Consider the following 20,762-nt stretch of genomic DNA (forward strand, 5'->3'; position numbering starts at 1 on the left):
ATCTCCAGTACATGAATCGTCGCACCTGTTCGCGATCTCTGGACAGCCAATCAAATTGCTTTCAAAATGCATTAGCCAATCAAAAGAGCCCATTTTGCATGGCACATATGCCCGTTCGACCACTACTACATCAACTGGCCGGCGCCGTCATTTTGGTCGCGGGCGTCGTTCACACGGCGGCGTGGCTGGCCATTTGCACCCGAACCAAGGCCGCCAACGACGTGGACTGGCATCGCTCCATGCTCAACGCACACAAGATTCTGCGCTACGCAGCGTGGATGGACGTATTCACGGCGCGACCGATGTGGACCGGGGTTGCGTGCGCCGCCGTCGCGGTCCCGTGCACGTTGGGGGGGGGTGCAAGTCCAACTTGCAACTGTTTTGGCTCCCGTCTTCTGTTCCTCGTGATGCTTTTCATTCGTTACGCAACTTGCCGTTGTGTGGTTTGTGCATGCGCTGACGCGAGAGCGTTCCAGATGCATGGAGCTGCTGGGTGGATCGCACCGCCCCAGGCGTGGTTCTGGGTCGCTAGGCCCCTCGCCGTATACATGCTCGAGCGGCGCTTCCGCGTCTCGCCAGCCTGTGGGGGCCAGACGTACTTGAAAACAGTCCTCGTCACGTCCAACGCGATGGTGATCTACTTGAAAACGCCACATGCACTTCACGCGTTCAAGCCAGGCATGGTAATCCCACGTCCTGGATACGCAAGGAGTTCGCCCTCACGCAACGTTGCGTTGACGCGTAGTACCTTGTACTGGAAGGTCGCGGGCCTGTCGACGATCGAGTGGCGTCCGCGCCAGAGGACGACGTGTTGTCGTTTCATATTCGAGTCCCATGCCCGCCTCCAGCAGCGGGACAAACCGCTCCCGTCCATTGCGATCGACGGCCCCATTAAGGGGGCGCCGTCCGTGGAGCATGCCAACTACAGTCGTCCGGATCGGGGGCGGCATTGGCGTGACACTGTTCGCCTCCATTCTCAAGCACCTGCTGCACGTGTGGCAGCTGCACCGCTGTCCGGCGTGTGGGTCCGTCCAACTGCCACCCCGAGTCAAATGCGCAAAGTGCAATTTTACTGGATCACAAAAAGGAGCACAACCACATGGGATGGTTTCGGAATGCTCAACCAGCACTACGCCATGGACTCGGGACCGGCGCCTCACCAGCCAAACGTACCGAACACGATCCAGCGCGCGCCGCTCAAGCTCATGCAGTCGTTCATGCAAGCACGGCAAAACCGCGATATTTTCTCGGGTCTCCACGGCTCGAAGATGCACATGAGGCGGCGCCCGGTGAGCTTTGCAACGGTTTTGTGGCGTCGTTGTGGGTTGCACGTTGCAGGGCCATACAGCTCAAGACTGTGGCTCGCGCATGCGCAGCGGCAGGGAGAACGACCGACGCCCCGGAAGAAGACGGGGTGTTTTTGTGCGGGCCCGCCAGGGCTCGATCGACGTGTCGTGGCGAGTGCTGCCCGACTCCACACACGATCGAGTTGTGGAGTTTCGCGACCACCCAGACAAGATCTCACGCAAGTAAAATAAATATGTGTGCTATGTATAGATCGTTGTATATGACATGTCGAAACCTTCGACCCCTTACCTAGGTGGGCCCCCTCAGCAAACAGCACTACTGTTGTCGATGCAATTCCCGCGGCGATAGTACTGGACCATGCACAGCGATTGCTATCGTTTGTGAAGCACCCCCTTCGTCACGTCGTCCGGGTAGTGTACCCCCTACTCGTAAGCCATGGACATCCTATTGTCCTGAGGGGACAGGATGCATATTTTCCTAGACACCGTGTCCCGATAAGATCCCCCACGCATATCATCCAGAAATCGTATCGAACGAATTGTACCACCATCACATTCACAGAGGCGTTCACTTTCGCGGGGTCGGTCCGAGGGGGGGCGACATCGTCGAGCTCGCAAGACCCACCCAGCCACGTCATGGCAGCCTAGCGCACAGATGCGACCTGACTTTCTTTTTGGAACGAGCGCAGGGGGACGATGGGGGGCGTGCGCAGTGGCAAATCCTGTCCACGTGCATTTCTCCTCCACCCCCCCCGTCGACTTGACTGGCCACAAATAGAAACGTGCTGTGCACGCACTGCCACGGGATCCAACGATGGGCCAAGAATAGCTTGTATTGGACTTGCCGACGTGCCCCACGCGTGTGACTCTGGCCCGCCATGTTTGGAAACGGCCCACTGCTTTCGCCCGACGATCGAGCGAGCACAGTGGCCAACTTGGGGGTCGACGCACACGTGGAACAGCGTCGAGCGCGCGTGCCAACCACCATGCGAGCAACCCGTCTCAAGTTCATGCTTGGCGCTGTGGCTGCTTTCGCTTGCCAAACGGCCACCGCGGCAGGATGTGCCGACGACGGCCGCTTCGCCCTCCAGCCTGCCATCCCGATTGGCCCCATGACGATGCGCACGCATGTCGTCAACACCACGGCATGCGTGCAGGTGACGTACGCCACCGCGGCGACCGTCGGATGGACGTCCATCGGGTTCGCCCAGACGCCATACATGGTGAATTCCCCCGTCAAGAACGTCGTTGTGTTCGACTCGGCGTCGGCAACGACCAAGTTGTACCTCATGGCGAGCTACGAGTCGCGCAACGTACCAGAGCAGCCAGGACCGATGAGCATCACGCCCGTCCGAGGCAGCGTTGCCAACGGCGTCATTTCGTTCACGTTTGAGCGGTCGTTGGCTGCCGCGACCGAGTACGACATGGCGCTCGATCCGACCGGCGCCACGTGCATCCTGTGGGGGTACGCGCGGCGCAAGTGGCCAGACAAACACTCGGACTACGGCGCGGTGTACATCACGTTGAGCACGTCGACGCTAAGCGACAGCGACACGATTCGACTGACGGACACGCCCGCCATCGCCGCGATTTCGTTTGGAATCATGGTCGTCCTCGGCTTGATCGTGACGTACACGACCGTCGGCCGTGGAATCGTTCGCAAGAGTGTGTGGGCCCCGCGGAAACACGTGTCCGACGTTGTGCCGGACCCCGTCACGGCCGGCGAGGCCGTCATCGTCCTCGTGTATCTCGGATCGATGGTGGTCATTGCGCTTCGGGTCCACCGCACGTTCTCCGACCTGGACGCCAAGCATCTGTGGTGTTTGATCGCGGGGCACGTGGCGCTGCAAGCACTCGTGTTTCTGCTCTTGCCCGTCGCTCGTGGCCGACACTGGGAGGTCGCGTTCGGGACGTCGCACGACCGCGTGCTCAAGTTTCATCGATGGCTCGGCGGGTTTTGCGTTGTTGCGACCGTCGTCCATTTGATTCTGAACGTCGTCAACCAAGTCGCGATCACCGACCCCAACGTGTATGGCCCCCAGGGTGCCGTCCCGCTGTATGGCTTGCTCGCGTTCATCGCGTTTGCCAGCATGGCGTTGATGGCAGCCGCCCCGATTCGCCGCGGCATGTACGAGTGGTTTTACTACCATCACCGCGTCGCGTCCGTCGTCGGCATCGTGTGTGTCATGCTCCACAGCCCCGTGGTCCAGTACACCATGATCTTTCCGTTGGCCATCTACGGCGCGTCGTTCGTCGCGCGGGGTCGAGGGTTTTTCAACACGTATCACGTCACGGCGACGGCGGCGACGGCCAACTCGGTGCTGCTGACGCTTCCCCCGACGACCCAAACCACGCAATGGGCCAAGAATGCCCACCCGTGCGCGTACTTTTGGGTCTACATTCCAGCCGTGTCGGTCTGGCAGTGGCATCCGTTCTCGTCGATCGTGACAAGAGATGGCCAGTCGATTGCGTTTTGCCTCAAGACGATGGCGCCGGATGGATTTGTCGACCGCGTCGTGCGCCACTGCTCGACGACGCCGCAGCCCCTGACGATCTTGGTCGGCGGGCCGTACGGCATCCCATCGCTTGACCTGGACAAGTACAACGACGTCCTCCTCGTGGCAGGCGGAATCGGCATAACTCCGCTTGCCAGCATCATCAATCGATATCGCCACCTTCCTGGAACGCGCACGCTGCACTTGTACTGGGTTGTGCGCACCCCCCACGACTTGCTCGCGGCCGAAGACGTCATGTTCCCGCTCCCGCCCAATGTCAAGCCAACGCTGTACGTAAGTCAAGCCACGGAAGGCGGGACCGTCGCGTCGGGCGGGGTTTTCGTGCCTTACGTCCCTGGGAAGCCCAACATGGACGAACTCATCAACACGTCGCGGTTTGGAGCGAACAAAGCCACGACATCCGTCGCCGTCATCGCGTGCGGCCCCGCCGGCCTCGTCCAAGAGGCCGAGTGGTACAGCTACACGTGTGGCTTTGACTTCCACAAAGAGGGATTTGCATTCTAGAGCAGCCGACGAGAAACTTGTCGCCACAAGAATGAAAAGGTCTCGAAAGATGATGGCGGTACACAAGGATGACAGCATAAGCCTTTTCCGGCGGCGGTGGGATGGCGTTTTCCACCGCTGATCACGTGCGGCGTCGCCGATCATCGGCATGATGCAGCCAGTGCACAAGGATGCGGACAGCGACGGCGTCGCTGGGTGCGGGCGTGAATCAATCTAGTGGGCTGACGAATGCAGTCATGCGGTCGAGAGGACTCTCGACGGCAGGCAAGATGGCATGTGTAGGACATTGCGGTTGACGACATCCCGTCGACGGCATCGACTGGATGGAGACGTGTTCATTAGTGCATCGTTGGAAACTCGACTGTGTTTCCGATTTCTGTCTCGCTGTACCGAGACATGTCGTCGGAGGGCGGCGGTGCGTCGCCGCTCGCATAACTCAATGGGGCTGTCGAGAGGATTTCGCTGGGGAGACTGCTGCCGACCGATGACGACGTGGTCGTCCCGAGAGGCACGACCAACGAGCATTTTGAGCACACGGATATCAACGCGGACGACGTCAGGTTCCACTTGAACATGCATTTCCCACACACAACCTACACAAACAGGTATCGAGAGTTGCGACAACGTGCACGACGATCGCGACGGCATCTCGCACGGGTCTGCACAGGCACGGTGCGGTCGACGCCACTCGCACAACGCCGTGAAACATGCCTGACCTGTCCGCACTTTGTACAATTCGCCTTGCGACCAAACGCGCCAAACCCCTTGAGGCAGTGAAAGCACGACTGACGCATCGATGGCAGCATCCACATGTGTTCAGGCAGCGACGGCGTCCGAGCGGCGCGATTCTCTCGCAACCACACGTCAATGTTGGTGACGCTGCGGCACCGCCGCGTGATGGCCTTGTCCGTGAGCTGTTGCCTGCGCTTCAACACGTTCCCGACAAAGTTCTCAATGCGGCTGCCGTGGGAGACGTTTCCGTGCAGGAGGTACGACATGTGGAGGTATCCCGGTCGGTCGCTCTCAATGAAGACATGGCCACTGCCATAGTTTGTCATGCGCACCAGGCCAAAGTCAGCTTCCATGTCGGGGCACGCCGCAATGTGCACCGACTTGATGGCGCACACGCGGCCGCGGCGGCCATTCACGTCGAAGTCGCGGTGGCACTACGACAGCGTGACCAACCGTCAACGGAAACGAATCGAGTATGGAACCTCCAGTAGACACGCATCCCGCTTCATGGTGACCCCCGGCACAGGCTTTTTGTACGCCCGCCACGTCACGGAGACCATCCTCGAGTCTTCTTCAGACGGCGTCGCGATGGAATACAGGTTGGCCATGTCGAGAAGGTCTTGGCCAAAGCGCTGGGCATACTGTTTCGCTTGAATTGGCGAGTCGGTCCGAAACAGGTCGACCACTTCTTCGATCGTGGCAAACACGTCCATCACACCCATGTACAAGTACGCGCCGGGTGGGGACGCCGGGCTGTATCCTCGAAAGATCCTGAGGTCCGACTCGTCGGATCGGAGCCTCCACGTGACGGGACCGTTCACAAGTTGCGCACCTTCGATCTACATCATCTCCAACGACGTGAGCCGATGGAGTAGACATGACGGTGGGAGACACATACGACATCAATTGCCAAGTCGTCAGCCCATTGAAGGTACCGTTCCCGCTCGGTGGAGGACAGCGGCGGGCACACGAAGAACCCAGGAGGAAGCGGCAGCTTCGGCACCATTGCGTCGTCGAGATGGAGAATGCGACAACTCGTGTTCCACGTTGAAAGTGGGATATGACTGAAATTAGTGTGAGGTGAGTTGGCATTCCATCTCCTGACCCAGGAGATGGCGACAGCGCACCAGCGACTGTTCTATGCAGTATGGAGGGACTCTATCTTACCTCAAGGAGACGGCGGCGCGAGCCGAGGCATGTAGGAGGTAGGCCGTGCCAATGGAGCTAACCTTTACTCGATCCGTGACCACGGCGCACGCGAAGGAACAGCGGGATGCCACTTTCGTTCGATTCCCGCGTCTCGGTGGTGGTGGCTGGTGGCGCAACACATGGATAACCCCAAACAGGTCGATACGCACACCAAAAGAACCACAACGCAGTGTACAGGTTCAGCCATCGCAAGGACTGCGACGTCCCCAGCGTCGGGCGTCGCAAGTTGGCGTCACATCGTTGTTCAATCCAGGCGGAATCGTTTGAATTCTTGACGCTATTTTGATCGTTATGTCGACATGTGAGCGTTATTTTGAACACTGCATGTACTAAAATTTCACGCAAATCCGTCGTAGGAACACAGACAGTGCGGTGGCTATTTTGAACGCTGCAGAATGTGATCATCACCAAGGGCATACAAAAGACAGGTATAATAAAACCACGTCACCGAATTGACATAAAATAGTGTGAAGCTTCAACCTGCTGCGAGATCCCATGCGGAAGCGCCATGTGGCACGCTCGCTCCCAGCACAGGCCAAGATAAAGGGGCGAGCGATGAGCTCCCGTGGGCTGGAGCAGGCTAGGCCATTCAAGTCTACTTCCACATGGGACCGTCCACATGCAATGAGATTGACACTGTTCTACGTCACTCCCTGATGGATCGTACGGGCACGATCATGGCGTGTTCGAGCGCCACCCTTCTCTTGACCGATTGAGCGGATAGCAAGGGCAACTCCATCGAGCTGAGGAATGTGTTACCCTAGTCGACATTTCCGAAGGAGTTGTTTCAGAGGTTGTCCTCTTCGAGGTAGCATGGGGCAGTTTGGTGAAGGAAGTTGTGAGCGCGGTTGAGGCAGTTTCGATCCGCGACAGTGTTGACGATTCGTGGAGATCGGTTTCACAACAGTCGATGTTGGCCAAGGGGCTGCCGCCACCGGCGGTGGACGCCGACGCACGATCGAGAGGTAATCCCAATTCCTTCATCCACGAGTGACGGGTCGTCGTTGCTGCAGCGAGGTCGACGTCGGGCGGCCATGACCTGTCCTCGCCTCCCTCGTCAAGCAGCATGCACAAACGGTTTCCATCCAACAGCAGCATTCTTATGCCGCAGCATTTGGAACCACTGCCGAAATTGCCGCCGACGTCGGCCTCCCACGGCAATCTCGTGTTGTTCAGCGAACTCGAAGCAGTCGACAAGGTGGGTCCACCACGTCCGTGAGTGCCGCCCCCTTTGTCACGTTGAGGTGGTAGTTTGACACTCGAACGTCGCCGCCCAAGCACAAGCTCGAGAAACTCGACGCCCCCAAATCTCCCCCCAAGACGGACTATAAAGTCACGACTTGCCTCTGCCTACATGACACTCACTGCAACAAGTAGGACCTGCCCGTGGTGCGACACAATTGCCTCCAAGCGATCGCGCCCACCCCCAGTCTCCTCGAGCATGCCAAACCGATCGACACCAAAGCCAACACGTTGGCAGCCGACGCGAAAGACCACTCAGCAAGCTCTAGCCACTTGCGACCCCTCGACAAGCTCGTGGACGTCAAGCTGTCGTGATCTAATTTATATCGTATGGATCGTGCCTGCGACCTTGCCTGAATTTGTCCCTCAAAGCACATTCTGTCGTCCACTGCTTCCGCCAGAACACGCCTTTTCTACCCGTTGGCACGACGAGGAGAGCCATGGGCAGGTTGATGGAGGCACTCCATACGTGGGAAGAGCAATTCTCGGCCAGCGCACGAGAGCAATGGCGCATCGAAGAAAGTTAGAAGGCACTAGATTGTAGTACAACGGCATCGCGATGTTTAACCCACGAGGCTGGAAGCCATCATCGGCACGACGCTATGATTCGCCCGCGCACTTGGCCCTCCATCGCGCATGATGGGATGCCCTGGCGCGACCGTCTTCCAACTCAAACGCAAGGGGTTCAACCGTGTTAAATGGACTGGCCCATCGCCAACGGCGTTGTGGTAGGTCGAGACGGGATTGAAAGTCGGGGGGAGGCCGAGACTGCGATGGGGGTTGCACGTGGCATAGGCGCAGCGCATTGCCCCTCGTCGGGTTGCATCTGTTGTACGTCGCGTCGGTGGCCCTGGCGGAGCCTCGTGACCGCACTTGGGACGGCATGGACGATGAGCGAGATCAAGTGGAGGACGACCGTGATGGACAGCCCATACCCGTCCGAGTCGTCAAAAACGAGGCATTTGACTTCGAACGCGATCGTCGCGGCCGTGAAAAAGTGTGTGGGGGCGTCGAGCACCGCAACGAGCTTGTTGACGAACGAATACGAATTGTTGTAGATTTCCTCGTCCGTGGCTCGAAGGTGCGGGCCCAGCTTTATGAGGGACACGAGCACGTCGGCGGCTGCCAACGGAATCAACACCAACGTGGACCAGAAGGTCGGACCCAGCGACGGCAGGACATGAATCGACGCAAAGAGCGGCAATGCCGCGGACGTCGGCCTTTGCAAGAGGGCTCGCGCTTGGCCGAGGCAGATGTCGGCGCAAGTAGTGGAGCCAGCACACAGACCGGGCATAGCTGTTTGGCACTGTGCGTCGCATACGGCTGAGAGGGTCGGCCAGATTTGGCGGTAGTACGGGGACTGGGTGGTGTTGCATAGGACGGGGCATCCCTCGACGGAGCAGGCGAAGGGACCGAGACGGTCACAGCGACTTTGGCAATTTGTCGCAAACAGTTGAAGTTGCGGTGTGAGCGTCGACGGTGGAGGGGCGGTAATCGCCTCCAGGGCCGGCGATCGAGACACCAGAATGAATATCAAGCCCACGAACAGGTAGACCCTCCGGATCGTGTGCACATTCCACGCAACGACGTGTCGCGCGCGGGCCACGATGGACGCCGCTTGCTGCATTTGTATTTTTGGACCCTTGGCGTATGGAACGATGCAACCGCCATCGTGAAACTGCAGGGCGGTCGAACGATGGCCCGCATCGTGCAGTCGACATATCCAAGGTGGTTTGGGGTCGGCGCGCTCTCTGACGGGCAGGCGGGACTGCTAGGATGACCGAGCATGGACTGAACTAGGTTGTCCGAGGCAGCGATGCCTTGATTCGCGGCGACGTCGAGTGGCGAACCCCACGCGTGCCACAAGGTTGAACCATGCATATTCATCAGCTTCAGCTTGTGGCACTTCAGCAGCCCAGTGCACAGCGTCGGCCCAAGCATGTCCCCAAGCTCTTAGCTTGGTCGCATCGCCGAGTTGCGGCAATCGAAGCATCGGCGGCGCGTTGCAAATGCGATGGTCGGTCGACATGTTTTGATATCGGAATAAGTTACGATGACGACGTTCATGCACAACACGAACAAGTCGCGCCTGATCTACCACCCGATGCCTCGGACAATTAAAAATCCGAGGCACCACGACCAGAGCTTGGTCTGGTAGCATGGCACTGCCAGCGACGACAATCCTGCCTTGTTGCCAGGTCGAGCAACCCTCTTCGTGTCGGCTGCCCATCCGTCCAAACTCTGGGCAAACGCGACGACGGCGGCTGCAATCTCGCGTCCTCGCGTTCGAATCGACGCCGGTGGGGCGCGGAAGTCCGTGCCTTCGATCTCAATCACGAGTGTCGGGAGGTGGTACGTGGCAAACACGTAGTCGCAAAACATGCCTTGGGCAAAATACAAGTCGAACGCTTGCATCGCTGTGTAATTCCCACCGTCGACGCGTCGGAGGGCCGATTGCACGTCTTGACCGACCTTGTAAAAGGCCACGTCAAATGGATGGTCCGGCGCGGTAGACGAATTCCCAAACGGCGTTAGAATCAACCCGCCGTAGCTGTGGATGTCGAGCACGCCGGCCAACTCGGCGCCGTTGGTTGCGCTCTGGGTCGAGTCCACAAACGCTCGAATGCCCTGCACTTCAGGCTCGCTGAATGGGTACAGCCCTGCAACACAGGAGCACGAACCATGAGAGGGGTCGGTTGGTGGTTCGCTGTACCCGAGTACACGAGGCTGTCCTCGTTGTCGTCGTCGGTCGGGCCAAAATTCCGATTCAAATCGACGCCGGCAGTCATGTTTGTCTCGTTGTTGAGGGGGTCATACGACCGAAACTGCATGTTCTTGCGATGGTAGCGGTGGGTTGGGCTGCTCCACGTGTGCATGTACCCGTCGAGGTTTACGATCGGGACGTACACGACGTCGTACTTGTCGAGAAGCTACCACGAAAAGCAAGTCAGCATCTCGGTCACAATGGCACTGGCTACGATGGAAAGGATCGCTGAAATACCTTGGCCATCGCGGAACGCGCTGTCGTCGCCACGGCGGCGTCGACGAGACTTGCCCACGTAAAGACGGTCGACGTGATGGAAATCCATTCGCGTGCATGCATCCCGCTTTGAAAGTAGATGCTTTTCTTGGTCGAATTCGTGGTCGTCGACAACTTATACGCTGGTACGACTCGATCTACCCTCGACACGGATCAGTAGTGCACGCACTCGTCGGACGACGGCTCATGGACGGTACCATATACAGTCGTGGTGATGGGAAACGTGGCGATCGTCACACGATGGGCCGTCGCCTCGACCGTCTTCGCCGCCATGGCGTCCAAGTACGCAAACACTTGGTCTTGCGGCCGGAAACAGTCGAAGTACTCGCTCTGAGCGAACGCACCTGGCACCATCGAGTCCAAGTGGCCCATCGTACGTGCGTGGCAATCTTGCGCCGGGGCAATGTCATCCTCGAACACAAGTACTGGCGCATCCAGCCGCTCTTGGCCACTCACGGACGTCACGCAGCATGCAACGACGGCGGCCGTTGCCCACGCGGCCATCGACACCATGGCTGGAACCTTCGCCCCGCGAGATGTGTGTTGGCTGTGTGCGACATTTTGACATGGACATTCAAGTACTTATTCAAGGTAACTTTGATCCCAGCGCATATGTGAGTTACATCGTGTTTCTCCGAAAGTAGTCAAGTGACCCACAATTCTGAACGAGATTTTCGACATTTGGACTACTGTTTCTTCAAATTTGATAGAATTCTGGGAATTTGAAGAAGTTTTGGGATATTTTTTCATAATTTTAGAAGCAATGCTGGCCTGGAACTGGTCATACGACAGGGCGGAGTCAATACTGTCTTACGTTAGTTGTACTAAGTCTCGGTACTAACAGGACACACCTGCCAGAATGAAGCATGGTGTGGGTTAGTATTTCCAAAGTACTATTTGTCTGCGGCTCAAGTACTAAACCCGTTGACGAACAGCCCAGTGCCAGATGCCAGCGGCAATGGCCATGTCGAACATCATGTGGGTTGGCATTTAACACGAGAAACCATCTACTAAAGCAAGTCGCGGTGGTCGTGGTGTGCATTTACTTGCCATGGTACAAGCTCTTGGTGTAGTCGGGGCGTCGGATGAACGGCGGGTACGCGTTCTTGCCGTTCTCGTCCGCATACACGTCCTTGAACGCAACTTCGTCGTCCGGGCGGCCGCTTGCCTTGGCTTCCTTCGTGGCTTCGACGACTTCTTTTCGGACTTCCTTTTCGATTTCCTTGATTTCGTCGGCGGTGGCCAGGCCGCTTTCGAGGAGACGCTTCTTGACGCTTTCAATCGGGTCCCGCGACGCGCGCATGTTGGAGATTTCTTCGCGGTTGCGGTATGTCACACCAGGGTCCGACATCGAGTGGCCGTGGTATCGGTACGTACACATCTCGACGTAGATCGGGCCCTTGTTCGCGCCGGTCCACTCCTTCAAAAACTTGGTGCATTCGCGCACGGCCAGCACGTCGTTCCCGTCGCACCAGATACCAGGGATCTTGTTGCCCATCGTGTAGTACACTTGGTTGCTCGAGTGTCGTTCCGTGGATGTACCCATGCCGTAGTGGTTGTTTTCAATACAGATGATCGCGGGAAGCTTCCACAACGCCGCCATGTTGACGGCTTCCCAAATTTGGCCTTGGTTCGCCGCACCATCGCCGAACATGGTGATGGAGCAAGGCATGGGGCCGTCACCCTTGTGGTTGTACTTGGAGGCGAAGGCCAAACCGACACCGACGGGCACTTGGGCACCGACAATACCTTGGCCGCCGTAGAAGTTCTCCTTCTTGTTATAAAAGTGCATGGAACCGCCCTTGCCACCAATCGAGCCCGACTTGTTCCCGAACAATTCGGCCAAAATACCAGCCACAGTGCCGCCGCGGGCCAACATGGTGCAGTGGCAGCGGTAAGACGTAATCCAAGCGTCCGAGCGGTTGAGAGCAGCTTCGACACCGGTCGCAACGGCTTCTTGACCATCGTACAAGTGGCAGAACCCCTTGATCGTGCGCGCCTTGTACTCGTTGTCACACGTGATTTCCATGCGGCGCATCGTGTACATGAGGCGGTAGTAGTGCAGCAGTTCTTCGCGGGTGGCGTACGCCGAATCGCCGCAGGCCGGGCCTTCTTCCAAGTCTACATCATCGTGGATGAGCATTCGTCAGGAGGCAGTGTCGGATCGTACTGTGCAACTTGAAAGGGCGCGCAAGCTCAAACTTATGGCCTTGGGAGGCGGCAGCAAACCCGCGAGACAGCGCTGCGGGCTTGAACGAGCGTTGCAAGCGGCTGAGCATGTTGCAAGGAACTTTGGGCAATGAATACCGTCGCCACCTCTCAATCTCTCGTCATCGGCGGCAGTCGAACCGGTCGCTTGGGTCGCCATCTCATTGGTTGATTTAGGGACGTGGAGTGGTTTTTCGCGATTTTGATTGGTCCATTTGAGTCGCGGGGTGCAGGGGAAGTCCTTTTTAAGTTCGGTTTTCCTTGAAAGGATGCGTTAAAAAAATATAGTCATTGCTCAATACACTTCTTCTTATTGTTTTGCCGAGCACTGATGGCGTTATGGTTGTATTTGTTTGTAATTCCATACACATATCAAGTAAACACTTAACCTTAGAAAATAAATACGACAAGGAAGGTGAAAATTATGCAAATTGAAGGCGGACATTTAAACGAGACTCGGCATATCCTTGGTGGAGAGATTCACAGGTTACAGTCGCATCGACGTACCATGCGGCGGTAGCGCCGGGCCGTCGGGACGCACTGCTACCGGCGCGAGAGACGATGACAGAAACCGCATATACTGGACAAGATGTGCTCAGAACATACAGCTACTGGGGGGATGCGACGATTGGAACAATTCTGGGCCGGAACTTCGTCGCTTGGCGCATGTGCTGTGCTGGAACGCCTGCAGCCTTTCCAAGTCGCGCGTTTCGTCCATGTCAAATAGAACGATGGTGTTTGTGGATGCTTTCCGCACGGACGACGACGCCACGGAAACCGACATCGGCATGAGGTCGTCCAATGAGCTCTTGCGGGAATGGCTGCCAACACTGGTTTGTTGGCTGTCCGAGTATTGCCTCGCAAGAGAGTTGGCGAGTTTGTGGATCGCTTCAGACTGTTTCTCCAACTCTTTCGATCGCTTCTGGTGCAGGTTGAGCGCCGACTCGGTCAACTGAATTCCCCGCCGCGGCGGGACCTCCGCTTCAAGGTCGTCGCGTTCGTGATCCGACATCTCGTCGTCGTCGTCATCTTCCGAATCTGACGAGCTCAGACACATGGACCCATTGTCCGACCTTACTTCATCTTCGCGGTGACGCGTGGCTGCCGCAAGTTTGCCTGGACGGAAGTCATGATGGAACGCTGCAAGCGATGACTTGAGGTCGCCCGGTCCGACGGTCGATCTCCGCTTATCTGGCGTCGTCTGCTTCGGTTGACCTCTTGCCACTGCAGACGTTTGCTGTTGCTGCAGCATCAAGCTTGGCAATCCGTCTTTGAACATCTCCAGCGCTGGCGTTAGTTCTTGGGGGCCGACTGTTACGCGTCGCCGCAACATCGCGATCCCGCCAGCACCACCATGTTGACTTGTGATGGAATTGGGAATATTCCCAGCGATCCCTCGGGAATTTACCCCAAACTTCCCAGAAATGCCCCTGTGCGAGTCATGGGAAGAAAATAACTTGTAGTCGGTTGTGATCATGTGCCGCACCGAGTTGAGGACTTCGTCGAGGGTCTGCCGCTTTTGTCGCGCGTCCTCGCATGCAAGCGACAGACGATCCAGCGATTCCTTCTTGTGCAGGTCGGACGATCCGCGGCGTGCTTGTCGGACTTGGACGACGCACACTGTGCACACGCGAAGCAAGCGTTCGCCAAGCTCAGGGACGGACGCCGTGCGGAACGAGTAGCAGTTGCTGCATACGTACTTGGCGCACTTGAGGCAGCTGTAACGAGGTCGAAACATTGTTTTGAACTTCTTCTCGCATACGTGGCAGTAGTCGGCGTTGCCAGACATGGGGATCACTCGCTGCGGCAGGTCAAAGCTCCCGCCTTCGTCCTGTAGCACGCGTTGTACTTCAATGTACTTGAGCGTGCGAGTGATGCACTTGTCCACATGGGACTGGATCGCGCTGTTGGCGGCCCAGATCGGCAAGTCGCCCTTCGTGTCCATGTTGCATGTGTACGTCATGCGGAGTTCGCCTTTCTTCCCCGTGGTGTGGTAGATGAATCCCACGAGGGGGACATGTTCACGGGTGTATCGCCCGGATGAGTGATGCGACGACGCATCCACGGAACTCGGGACGTCGACGGATTGCATCACTCGAAACGCTGTCTTCTTGCCATGGGCATCTTCGATCATGTCGACGTACTACGATGAACAAAGCAATTACACGAATGCTCGTGGCTGCCCACGACAGAACGAGTATCGATTACCTCCAGCAGGATGAAGTCCTTGTCTTTGGACATGACAGAACCTTTGAACGCGGCCCACTTGAGTCCAACATATCGAAACGGGTTTTCCGTCGTGGGGGTCAAGATGTTGGCAAGGACAGCTCCATCGACAAAGTCGGACCCCAAAGTTGTCATCATCGACTTGTACGCGTTGGTGGAAGTTGTGATTAAGGCGTCCGTTACCTCGTCGATGTGAGCGACGAGCTTCGTCACAGCATGGACGTTGCACGGACCAAGGCCGCATAGTTCCGTGCGGTAAATCGAGAACGGTTTGTCGTACACGAGTTTCCATGGCATGGCTTGGGACAAGTTGGTCGCTGCCAGCAACGCTTGGGTCATGTGTTTCGCCACGTTCGTGAAGTGTTCCTTTTCGAGATCCGACAGGACATCAGGGACGCTGCCAACGGTGCACGATGCCGGCATCGCAGCGGTCGCGGACCCTCCTCTTGTCGATGGAGCCATTGGGAAACTGAGGTTGCGTTCCATCCCTCATCACATCCCATCCTTCTGCAGCACAGCAACGCCCGTGTTCGATAAATCACGAAAGATACCCGACTAATCCTCCGCCAATCACAGGCGAGGCAATTGTACGTACAGTACGTACTTTGTACGAATATCGGGATTTGATTGGTTCGTACATTATGGACGAAGGAGATGGCGGCATTCCAGCGTTCTGGCGCCAGCGTTCCCCTCCAACCCGAAGACGGAAGTGCAACGGGCCTGTGTGTCGTCGAGCAAGGGACCATAGGGCTGTATCAGGAGGACGGGCAGAGTCGCATAGCAGCTCGTGTGACCATCATGGAGGGGACGAAGAGACATGGCGTGTTGGGGGGATTGCAATGTCAGCAGGACGCCAAGCTACCGTCGACATTGCCACTCTCGCTGCCCGAGCGGCGAGAGCGACCCCGACACACGCAGCGACAAACGCTGTCACATAATCTACCGATTAAGCATGAGATACGACATTTCGCGAGAGGAAATCTCGTTCGACGACATGTGCGGGAACTATCTATTTCGCCATGGACGAGAAATGATCGACCTCAATGTTCCACGACATGTACTGGACAGGTGCGTATCGTGCCTGCTTGCAATGACTCAAAGTAGCGTCCAGTTGGCCTTCATCTTCACCGAGTCGCATCCGGCCAGCACATCAAGTGCCAACTGAAGGGGACGATCACGACGGTTGACTATCCATTATCGTGCACGAGAGTTCAAAGCCTTGATCGAGTCTGTCGGAGCTAACACACCATAATGTGCAAACACTTGGGAGTCGACATCCGCAGTGGTGTAATGCTGAGAAGGACTTCGGTGTCAAGTCCCTTGGGGCGAATTGATACGTCTTAATGCATGGGGAATGCAGGAAGTTGATACAAGTACTGCTATTCGGAGACACCACAGTTGGTGTCTGCGGCGTCTATGCCTGGGTCAAGCCCATTCACTGGAGACGCGAAAGTAAGCCCCGCATTTCGCATCGCGTACTCGGCGGTGGTGACAAGGAGTAACCTTGGAGGCGGCGACGGAGGGCGTCGTCGCCGCCAAGTTGTGCGGATGCAGCTCCAAGTTGCTCAAACTAAAATCGAAGTCCTCGCCGACTTCGCATTCGAAGTCGACCGAGAAACTCCGCCAATCAGAGGCCGCAAGCACATTTCAGCAATTCCGGATTGGTGGAATTTTGCAGTCGAAACGGCGCCGGGTTTGACCGCGAAAACAACCGCCACTGACAGTACCGTATCAACACGCAACACCGCAGCACCATGATGGCTCATTCTGGCATTTCCCGCCTCTATGGTGCTTACCGCGAAGCGGTCCCTGTCTCCGTCGGTGGAGGATGATGAGATATCGATGAAACGATGCTGCCGCCGCGACGTGCAACTCACCGACAAGTTCACGTTACATCGAGGGTGGCTGCACAACAAGGGGACGACCACAGGTGCCGCCGTCGCATCAACCGCAGCTTCTGCTTCTACTGCAGGGTTTCCGTGGCAACGATCGGCGTCAGCAAGGCAGACGCGGTATGTCACCACTCAAGACCGAAACCTTTACGTCGCTGCCCTATATACATTGACAAGCAATTTGGGCCTGATGCAAGACACGATCCACATGAGCACGTCACTCCTCGATCGATTCCTCAAGATTCAACCGATATCACTGGAATGGCTTGAAGTCGTCAGCATTGCGTGCATTTGGATCACAGCCAAGTTTAGCGAAACGCACGCTGCACTGTCCAAGCTTCGTGTGAAGGAAACCCTCCAGCAACGGCAAGGCCGAGCAGGCAAGGGCAACTGGACGTGGCACCACGTTCTCGTCCTGGAATGCCAAATCTTGAAGCGCCTTGGATTCCGCATCATGCACCAGACGTTGCATCGGCGATTTCAACAAGCCATGTCCGACGGCAAAATCACGCTCGCTCCATCGCAACTCGACGACGCGCAATACTTCCTCGATCTCAGCTTGATGGACGCAAAGTTTCTCTCGTTTGACGTGGACGACGTCGTGGACGCAGTCGTATTCCTCACGACCGAGTTCCAGCCAAACGCCAACTTTTCCTTCGACGCGATGGAACCTCGTGTCCGCGACCCTGTCATGCTCTTCTTCTTGCTGCACGCGAGCATAGATACAGACGCTGGCAAGATGCACCGGTCGCTCGTCTGCAAGCACAACCGAACGCTGTCCAAAACATGGCGGCATTCCAATCTGTCGGGACCCGCGTGCGCCTGCCGCATGTGCAAGCACGTCCATCCCATTCAATAGACCTAACTTATCATGTACCATACAATTCCTTTTCGTCGTTGCATGTGGCTAGTGTCTAGAGGAAAATGCGCAGTTTCGCGCATTTTTCAGGATTTTGAATATTTTGCAAGCCAAATCGAAGGCAAGGACACAATTTTTCGACGGTTTTTTGCGAATTTGCCGAGGTTTCTCATAAACCCCCTGCGAATGAGAGGGAACGGAATTTTGAACATGTCAACTTGGGTCCTCGCAGGTGCCGCGCGGACACCTGAGAGGACTCGACAGGATGGTCGCTGCCGACAACCCTCTCTCCCCGCAAGACGGGGAGAGGGAGTTACCCTCTGTCGCGACTACGACAGGACTTACGCCGCGTGGGTCGAAGGGGTCAGGAAAGCAGGATGGATGCCGCTGAGACGTACGCAGTCGGTGTTCCATCGGGATACAATTGTGGCATGTATGTAGGAGGAATGACGATGGAAGCATCCACCACAACGCGCTTTGATCAAACGCGTGTTTGCAAATATGGTCGTTGGTGTGTTTGTTACAACGAAAGCATGCTATTCTACCCCTACGACATGAACGAGTGACTGCAACGTTAAACGAAGGCGCTTCGAGACTCTTGTCGATATCGGAGACTCAACCCGGCGGGACGGAGTGCCGGTGACGAGTTGACCTTCTTGATTTGTTGTATGACAGGGTCCTTGACGAGTGCGTTGACCAAGTTCTACAACTTTTCCGTCATGTGGTTGTCGAGCATGAGCCACACTGACCTGAACAGTCGTCACGAGGGCCTTGCGCTCCGTGCGCAGACTCTCAATGCGTTCCTTTCTCGTCGCAAGGTTTGCCAGGTACCAAACGTTTTCCATGATCGTGCGGCTTTCTTCCAGCACACGAATATGCGAGTAGAGGAAGAAGGGCAGGGCAATCATGAGAACGTATGCGGCCGACGATCCGTAAATGCACGCGGCCGTCGAAATAAGCACGATCCACTGCGCCGGGACAAGAACACTACCAGCAACCTCATCATACCACCGACATCGACCCGCGTCCCTTACATGCCCGCCGCCAGTTTGAACATACTCCTCGACTCGGTGTACCCAGCCAGCACGTTGAGCTTCGTGCCTACACACGAGACTTTGTCGTCAGTGGCAACTCGATCACGAGAGATGCGAATACCCAAAAAGTAAAATGGCAAATTCAACAACAAGCCGGGGGTGGCCACCGGCAACAGCACGAGCAAATACATCAGGCGCTCAATAGCCAGCGTGACAAGCGACTCTTTCACGTCCAGAAGTAAGTCGCTATCCTTGATGCGCAGGTCATCGAGCGCATGCTGGTACTTGGTCACGTCTGCCTTGAGCTGGGTCAGCACGCTACAGCCGCCACGAACGCGTCAATCGAAGCAGACAGCATGGTGGAGACGCATGCATACACAGTCTCGGTCTCTTTGGCAGTCAACTTGCCCTCGACGAGGTCCACGAGCTGCTGGGTGAAGTGGACGTCGTCTTTGGGGTGCAGCGGTTCGGCGCAGTAGAGGCGGCGAATCGTGCGCGCGACACGGAACGACTCAAAGTCGTGTGCGTTCAACGTGACACGATGCATGCGTTCCTACATCGATAAGCTCGAGCGAGTGAAGACGGCGTCGAGTACCTGGAGTTCTCCAGTCAACCGCTTCACTTCTGCGCGCTCGTCGGCGCGAAATGCGTCTGTTTGAATCACCGACTGATCGACGACGATCGGTTCGCCAAACTCCAACGAAACTTCGCTGTGTGGTCATGAGCGTCGGGGTCCCATGTTGCGCAACATTATCATGACAGTACCTGCGGAAGTGGTCTTTGTTGAAATACGTCAACCCGACCGGCACGACCGTGATGGGTGTGTCGTACGCCTTGACGAAGCCAGTTGCAACACGCATGACCCCCGTGCGCAACTCCAACATGTGCGGCAATGTGTAGGACGTGCCTTCAGGAAACAACACGACAAGGTGGCCAGCATGGAGCACCTTCCACGTGTCCTCAAACATGTGGCGCGTCGCAGCGGCAATTTCCTCGGGTGTTTTCTCCGAGTCCACATCTTGGTTTGCAAACTTCCCTGGCGGTCGAAACACAGGGACCGCCCCAAGCGCTCGCAAGATTCGACCTGCAATAGGGTTCTTGAACATGGACGCTTTCGCCCACGCGTAGGGGTTGCGTCCCATGTGCGTGCACTGAGTCAAGACGAGTAGGACGTCGATCATCATGTTCGGGTGGTTCGGACATACGACGACAGGACCTGCGAAGGAATGTCGTGTACGGCGTCCTGGAAGCTTACATCTGCCGTACCTTCTCGCGGGAGGTGATTGACGCCATGGACTGTGATCCGTCGAAAGTACAAGTGGCATGCAAACCGGAGGAAGTTTGACAGCATTCCATATCCATGCAGCGCGATGATCGCAAGCGCTGCGGTGAGGAGAACGACATGCACGACAACCATCGGGGGTGCTTGCACGACCGAGGGAGATGAGAGGCGAAGATAGCAGCACTCGAGTTACAATAAATTCATCTCATACAGAGTCAAAGTGTGTTTTTTAATGACCATGGTTATTTTATCCTACGAAAAAGATTTTCCAAAAAACTTTCTTCAAGACGTGGCAGACCGACGAGTCCGTGAAATAATATTTTGGTATTTCAATATATTGCAATATTTCACGATATATACTCAGAGTTGCTCATACAATTTGGCTGTACACGTACAATGTATCGACGGTACATGCTACCAAATAGCATCGTTCAAGATACGACTACAATTAGACTTGAAATTTTGTATCTTCTCCAATCTACTACTCCGTTTCACAAAAACTGTCAGGTAGTTATTCACTTGATTAAAGCATATACAGTGCAATTGAAACAACTTGATTTTTTTATACCACTTCAAAACAACATAGCCCGCTCCAGAAATTTTATTGTATTTTCTTTATAGAGTGATTTTGCTAAGGCCGAGTTTGGATACCTCAAGTTTTAATTGTCAACTAAACTAGATGTGGAGCTTCGAATCAAATTAAAAAATGTA

At 56.3% G+C, this 20,762-nt stretch overlaps 10 protein-coding genes across 10 annotated transcripts; 4 read left to right on the forward strand and 6 right to left on the reverse strand.

Moving 5' to 3' along the window:
• Positions 1-98: 98 nt before the first annotated feature.
• Positions 99-1,533, forward strand: H310_08716 (hypothetical protein; the record flags this gene model as incomplete). Its single annotated transcript, XM_008874573.1, has 5 exons — positions 99-319; positions 533-683; positions 746-808; positions 849-1,289; positions 1,339-1,533. The coding sequence occupies 5 exons, from the start codon at positions 99-101 to the stop codon at positions 1,531-1,533; spliced, it is 1,071 nt and encodes a 356-aa protein (XP_008872795.1).
• A 1,312-nt stretch (positions 1,534-2,845) lies between these two features.
• Positions 2,846-4,477, reverse strand: H310_08717 (hypothetical protein; the record flags this gene model as incomplete). The annotated part of the gene is made up of 1 exon (XM_008874574.1): positions 2,846-4,477. One exon carries the CDS (start codon positions 4,475-4,477, stop codon positions 2,846-2,848), a length of 1,632 nt encoding a protein of 543 aa, XP_008872796.1.
• A 443-nt stretch (positions 4,478-4,920) lies between these two features.
• Positions 4,921-6,065, reverse strand: H310_08718 (hypothetical protein; the record flags this gene model as incomplete). Its single annotated transcript, XM_008874575.1, has 3 exons — positions 4,921-5,493; positions 5,542-5,898; positions 5,958-6,065. The coding sequence occupies 3 exons, from the start codon at positions 6,063-6,065 to the stop codon at positions 4,921-4,923; spliced, it is 1,038 nt and encodes a 345-aa protein (XP_008872797.1).
• Positions 6,066-7,178: 1,113 nt separating this feature from the next.
• Positions 7,179-7,825, forward strand: H310_08719 (hypothetical protein; the record flags this gene model as incomplete). Its single annotated transcript, XM_008874576.1, has 4 exons — positions 7,179-7,233; positions 7,282-7,466; positions 7,520-7,600; positions 7,646-7,825. 4 exons carry the CDS (start codon positions 7,179-7,181, stop codon positions 7,823-7,825), a joined length of 501 nt encoding a protein of 166 aa, XP_008872798.1.
• A 161-nt stretch (positions 7,826-7,986) lies between these two features.
• Positions 7,987-9,156, forward strand: H310_08720 (hypothetical protein). The gene has a single exon (XM_008874577.1). It carries the CDS (start codon positions 8,394-8,396, stop codon positions 8,835-8,837), a length of 444 nt encoding a protein of 147 aa, XP_008872799.1. The 5' UTR covers positions 7,987-8,393; the 3' UTR covers positions 8,838-9,156.
• Positions 9,157-9,193: 37 nt separating this feature from the next.
• Positions 9,194-11,116, reverse strand: H310_08721 (hypothetical protein). Its single transcript, XM_008874578.1, has 4 exons — positions 10,748-11,116; positions 10,512-10,687; positions 10,224-10,440; positions 9,194-10,170 (listed from the first exon to the last, which is right to left on the reverse strand). The coding sequence occupies exons 1-4, from the start codon at positions 11,061-11,063 to the stop codon at positions 9,605-9,607; spliced, it is 1,275 nt and encodes a 424-aa protein (XP_008872800.1). The 5' UTR covers positions 11,064-11,116; the 3' UTR covers positions 9,194-9,604.
• Positions 11,117-11,453: 337 nt separating this feature from the next.
• Positions 11,454-12,896, reverse strand: H310_08722 (pyruvate dehydrogenase (acetyl-transferring) E1 component, alpha subunit). Its single transcript, XM_008874579.1, has 2 exons — positions 12,721-12,896; positions 11,454-12,671 (listed from the first exon to the last, which is right to left on the reverse strand). Exons 1-2 carry the CDS (start codon positions 12,827-12,829, stop codon positions 11,593-11,595), a joined length of 1,188 nt encoding a protein of 395 aa, XP_008872801.1. The 5' UTR covers positions 12,830-12,896; the 3' UTR covers positions 11,454-11,592.
• A 266-nt stretch (positions 12,897-13,162) lies between these two features.
• On the reverse strand, positions 13,163-15,526 carry H310_08723 (hypothetical protein). Its single transcript, XM_008874580.1, has 2 exons — positions 14,967-15,526; positions 13,163-14,901 (listed from the first exon to the last, which is right to left on the reverse strand). The coding sequence occupies exons 1-2, from the start codon at positions 15,468-15,470 to the stop codon at positions 13,354-13,356; spliced, it is 2,052 nt and encodes a 683-aa protein (XP_008872802.1). The 5' UTR covers positions 15,471-15,526; the 3' UTR covers positions 13,163-13,353.
• Positions 15,527-16,721: 1,195 nt separating this feature from the next.
• On the forward strand, positions 16,722-17,771 carry H310_08724 (hypothetical protein). The gene has a single exon (XM_008874581.1). The coding sequence runs from the start codon at positions 16,770-16,772 to the stop codon at positions 17,733-17,735; it is 966 nt and encodes a 321-aa protein (XP_008872803.1). The 5' UTR covers positions 16,722-16,769; the 3' UTR covers positions 17,736-17,771.
• Positions 17,772-18,227: 456 nt separating this feature from the next.
• On the reverse strand, positions 18,228-20,235 carry H310_08725 (hypothetical protein). Its single transcript, XM_008874582.1, has 8 exons — positions 20,036-20,235; positions 19,535-19,985; positions 19,365-19,479; positions 19,147-19,322; positions 18,891-19,087; positions 18,770-18,836; positions 18,485-18,722; positions 18,228-18,438 (listed from the first exon to the last, which is right to left on the reverse strand). The coding sequence occupies exons 1-8, from the start codon at positions 20,184-20,186 to the stop codon at positions 18,310-18,312; spliced, it is 1,524 nt and encodes a 507-aa protein (XP_008872804.1). The 5' UTR covers positions 20,187-20,235; the 3' UTR covers positions 18,228-18,309.
• Positions 20,236-20,762: the final 527 nt, after the last annotated feature.

Source organism: Aphanomyces invadans (genome assembly GCF_000520115.1).
Source record: "Aphanomyces invadans strain NJM9701 unplaced genomic scaffold supercont1.18, whole genome shotgun sequence".
NCBI lineage: Eukaryota > Oomycota > Saprolegniomycetes > Saprolegniales > Verrucalvaceae > Aphanomyces > Aphanomyces invadans.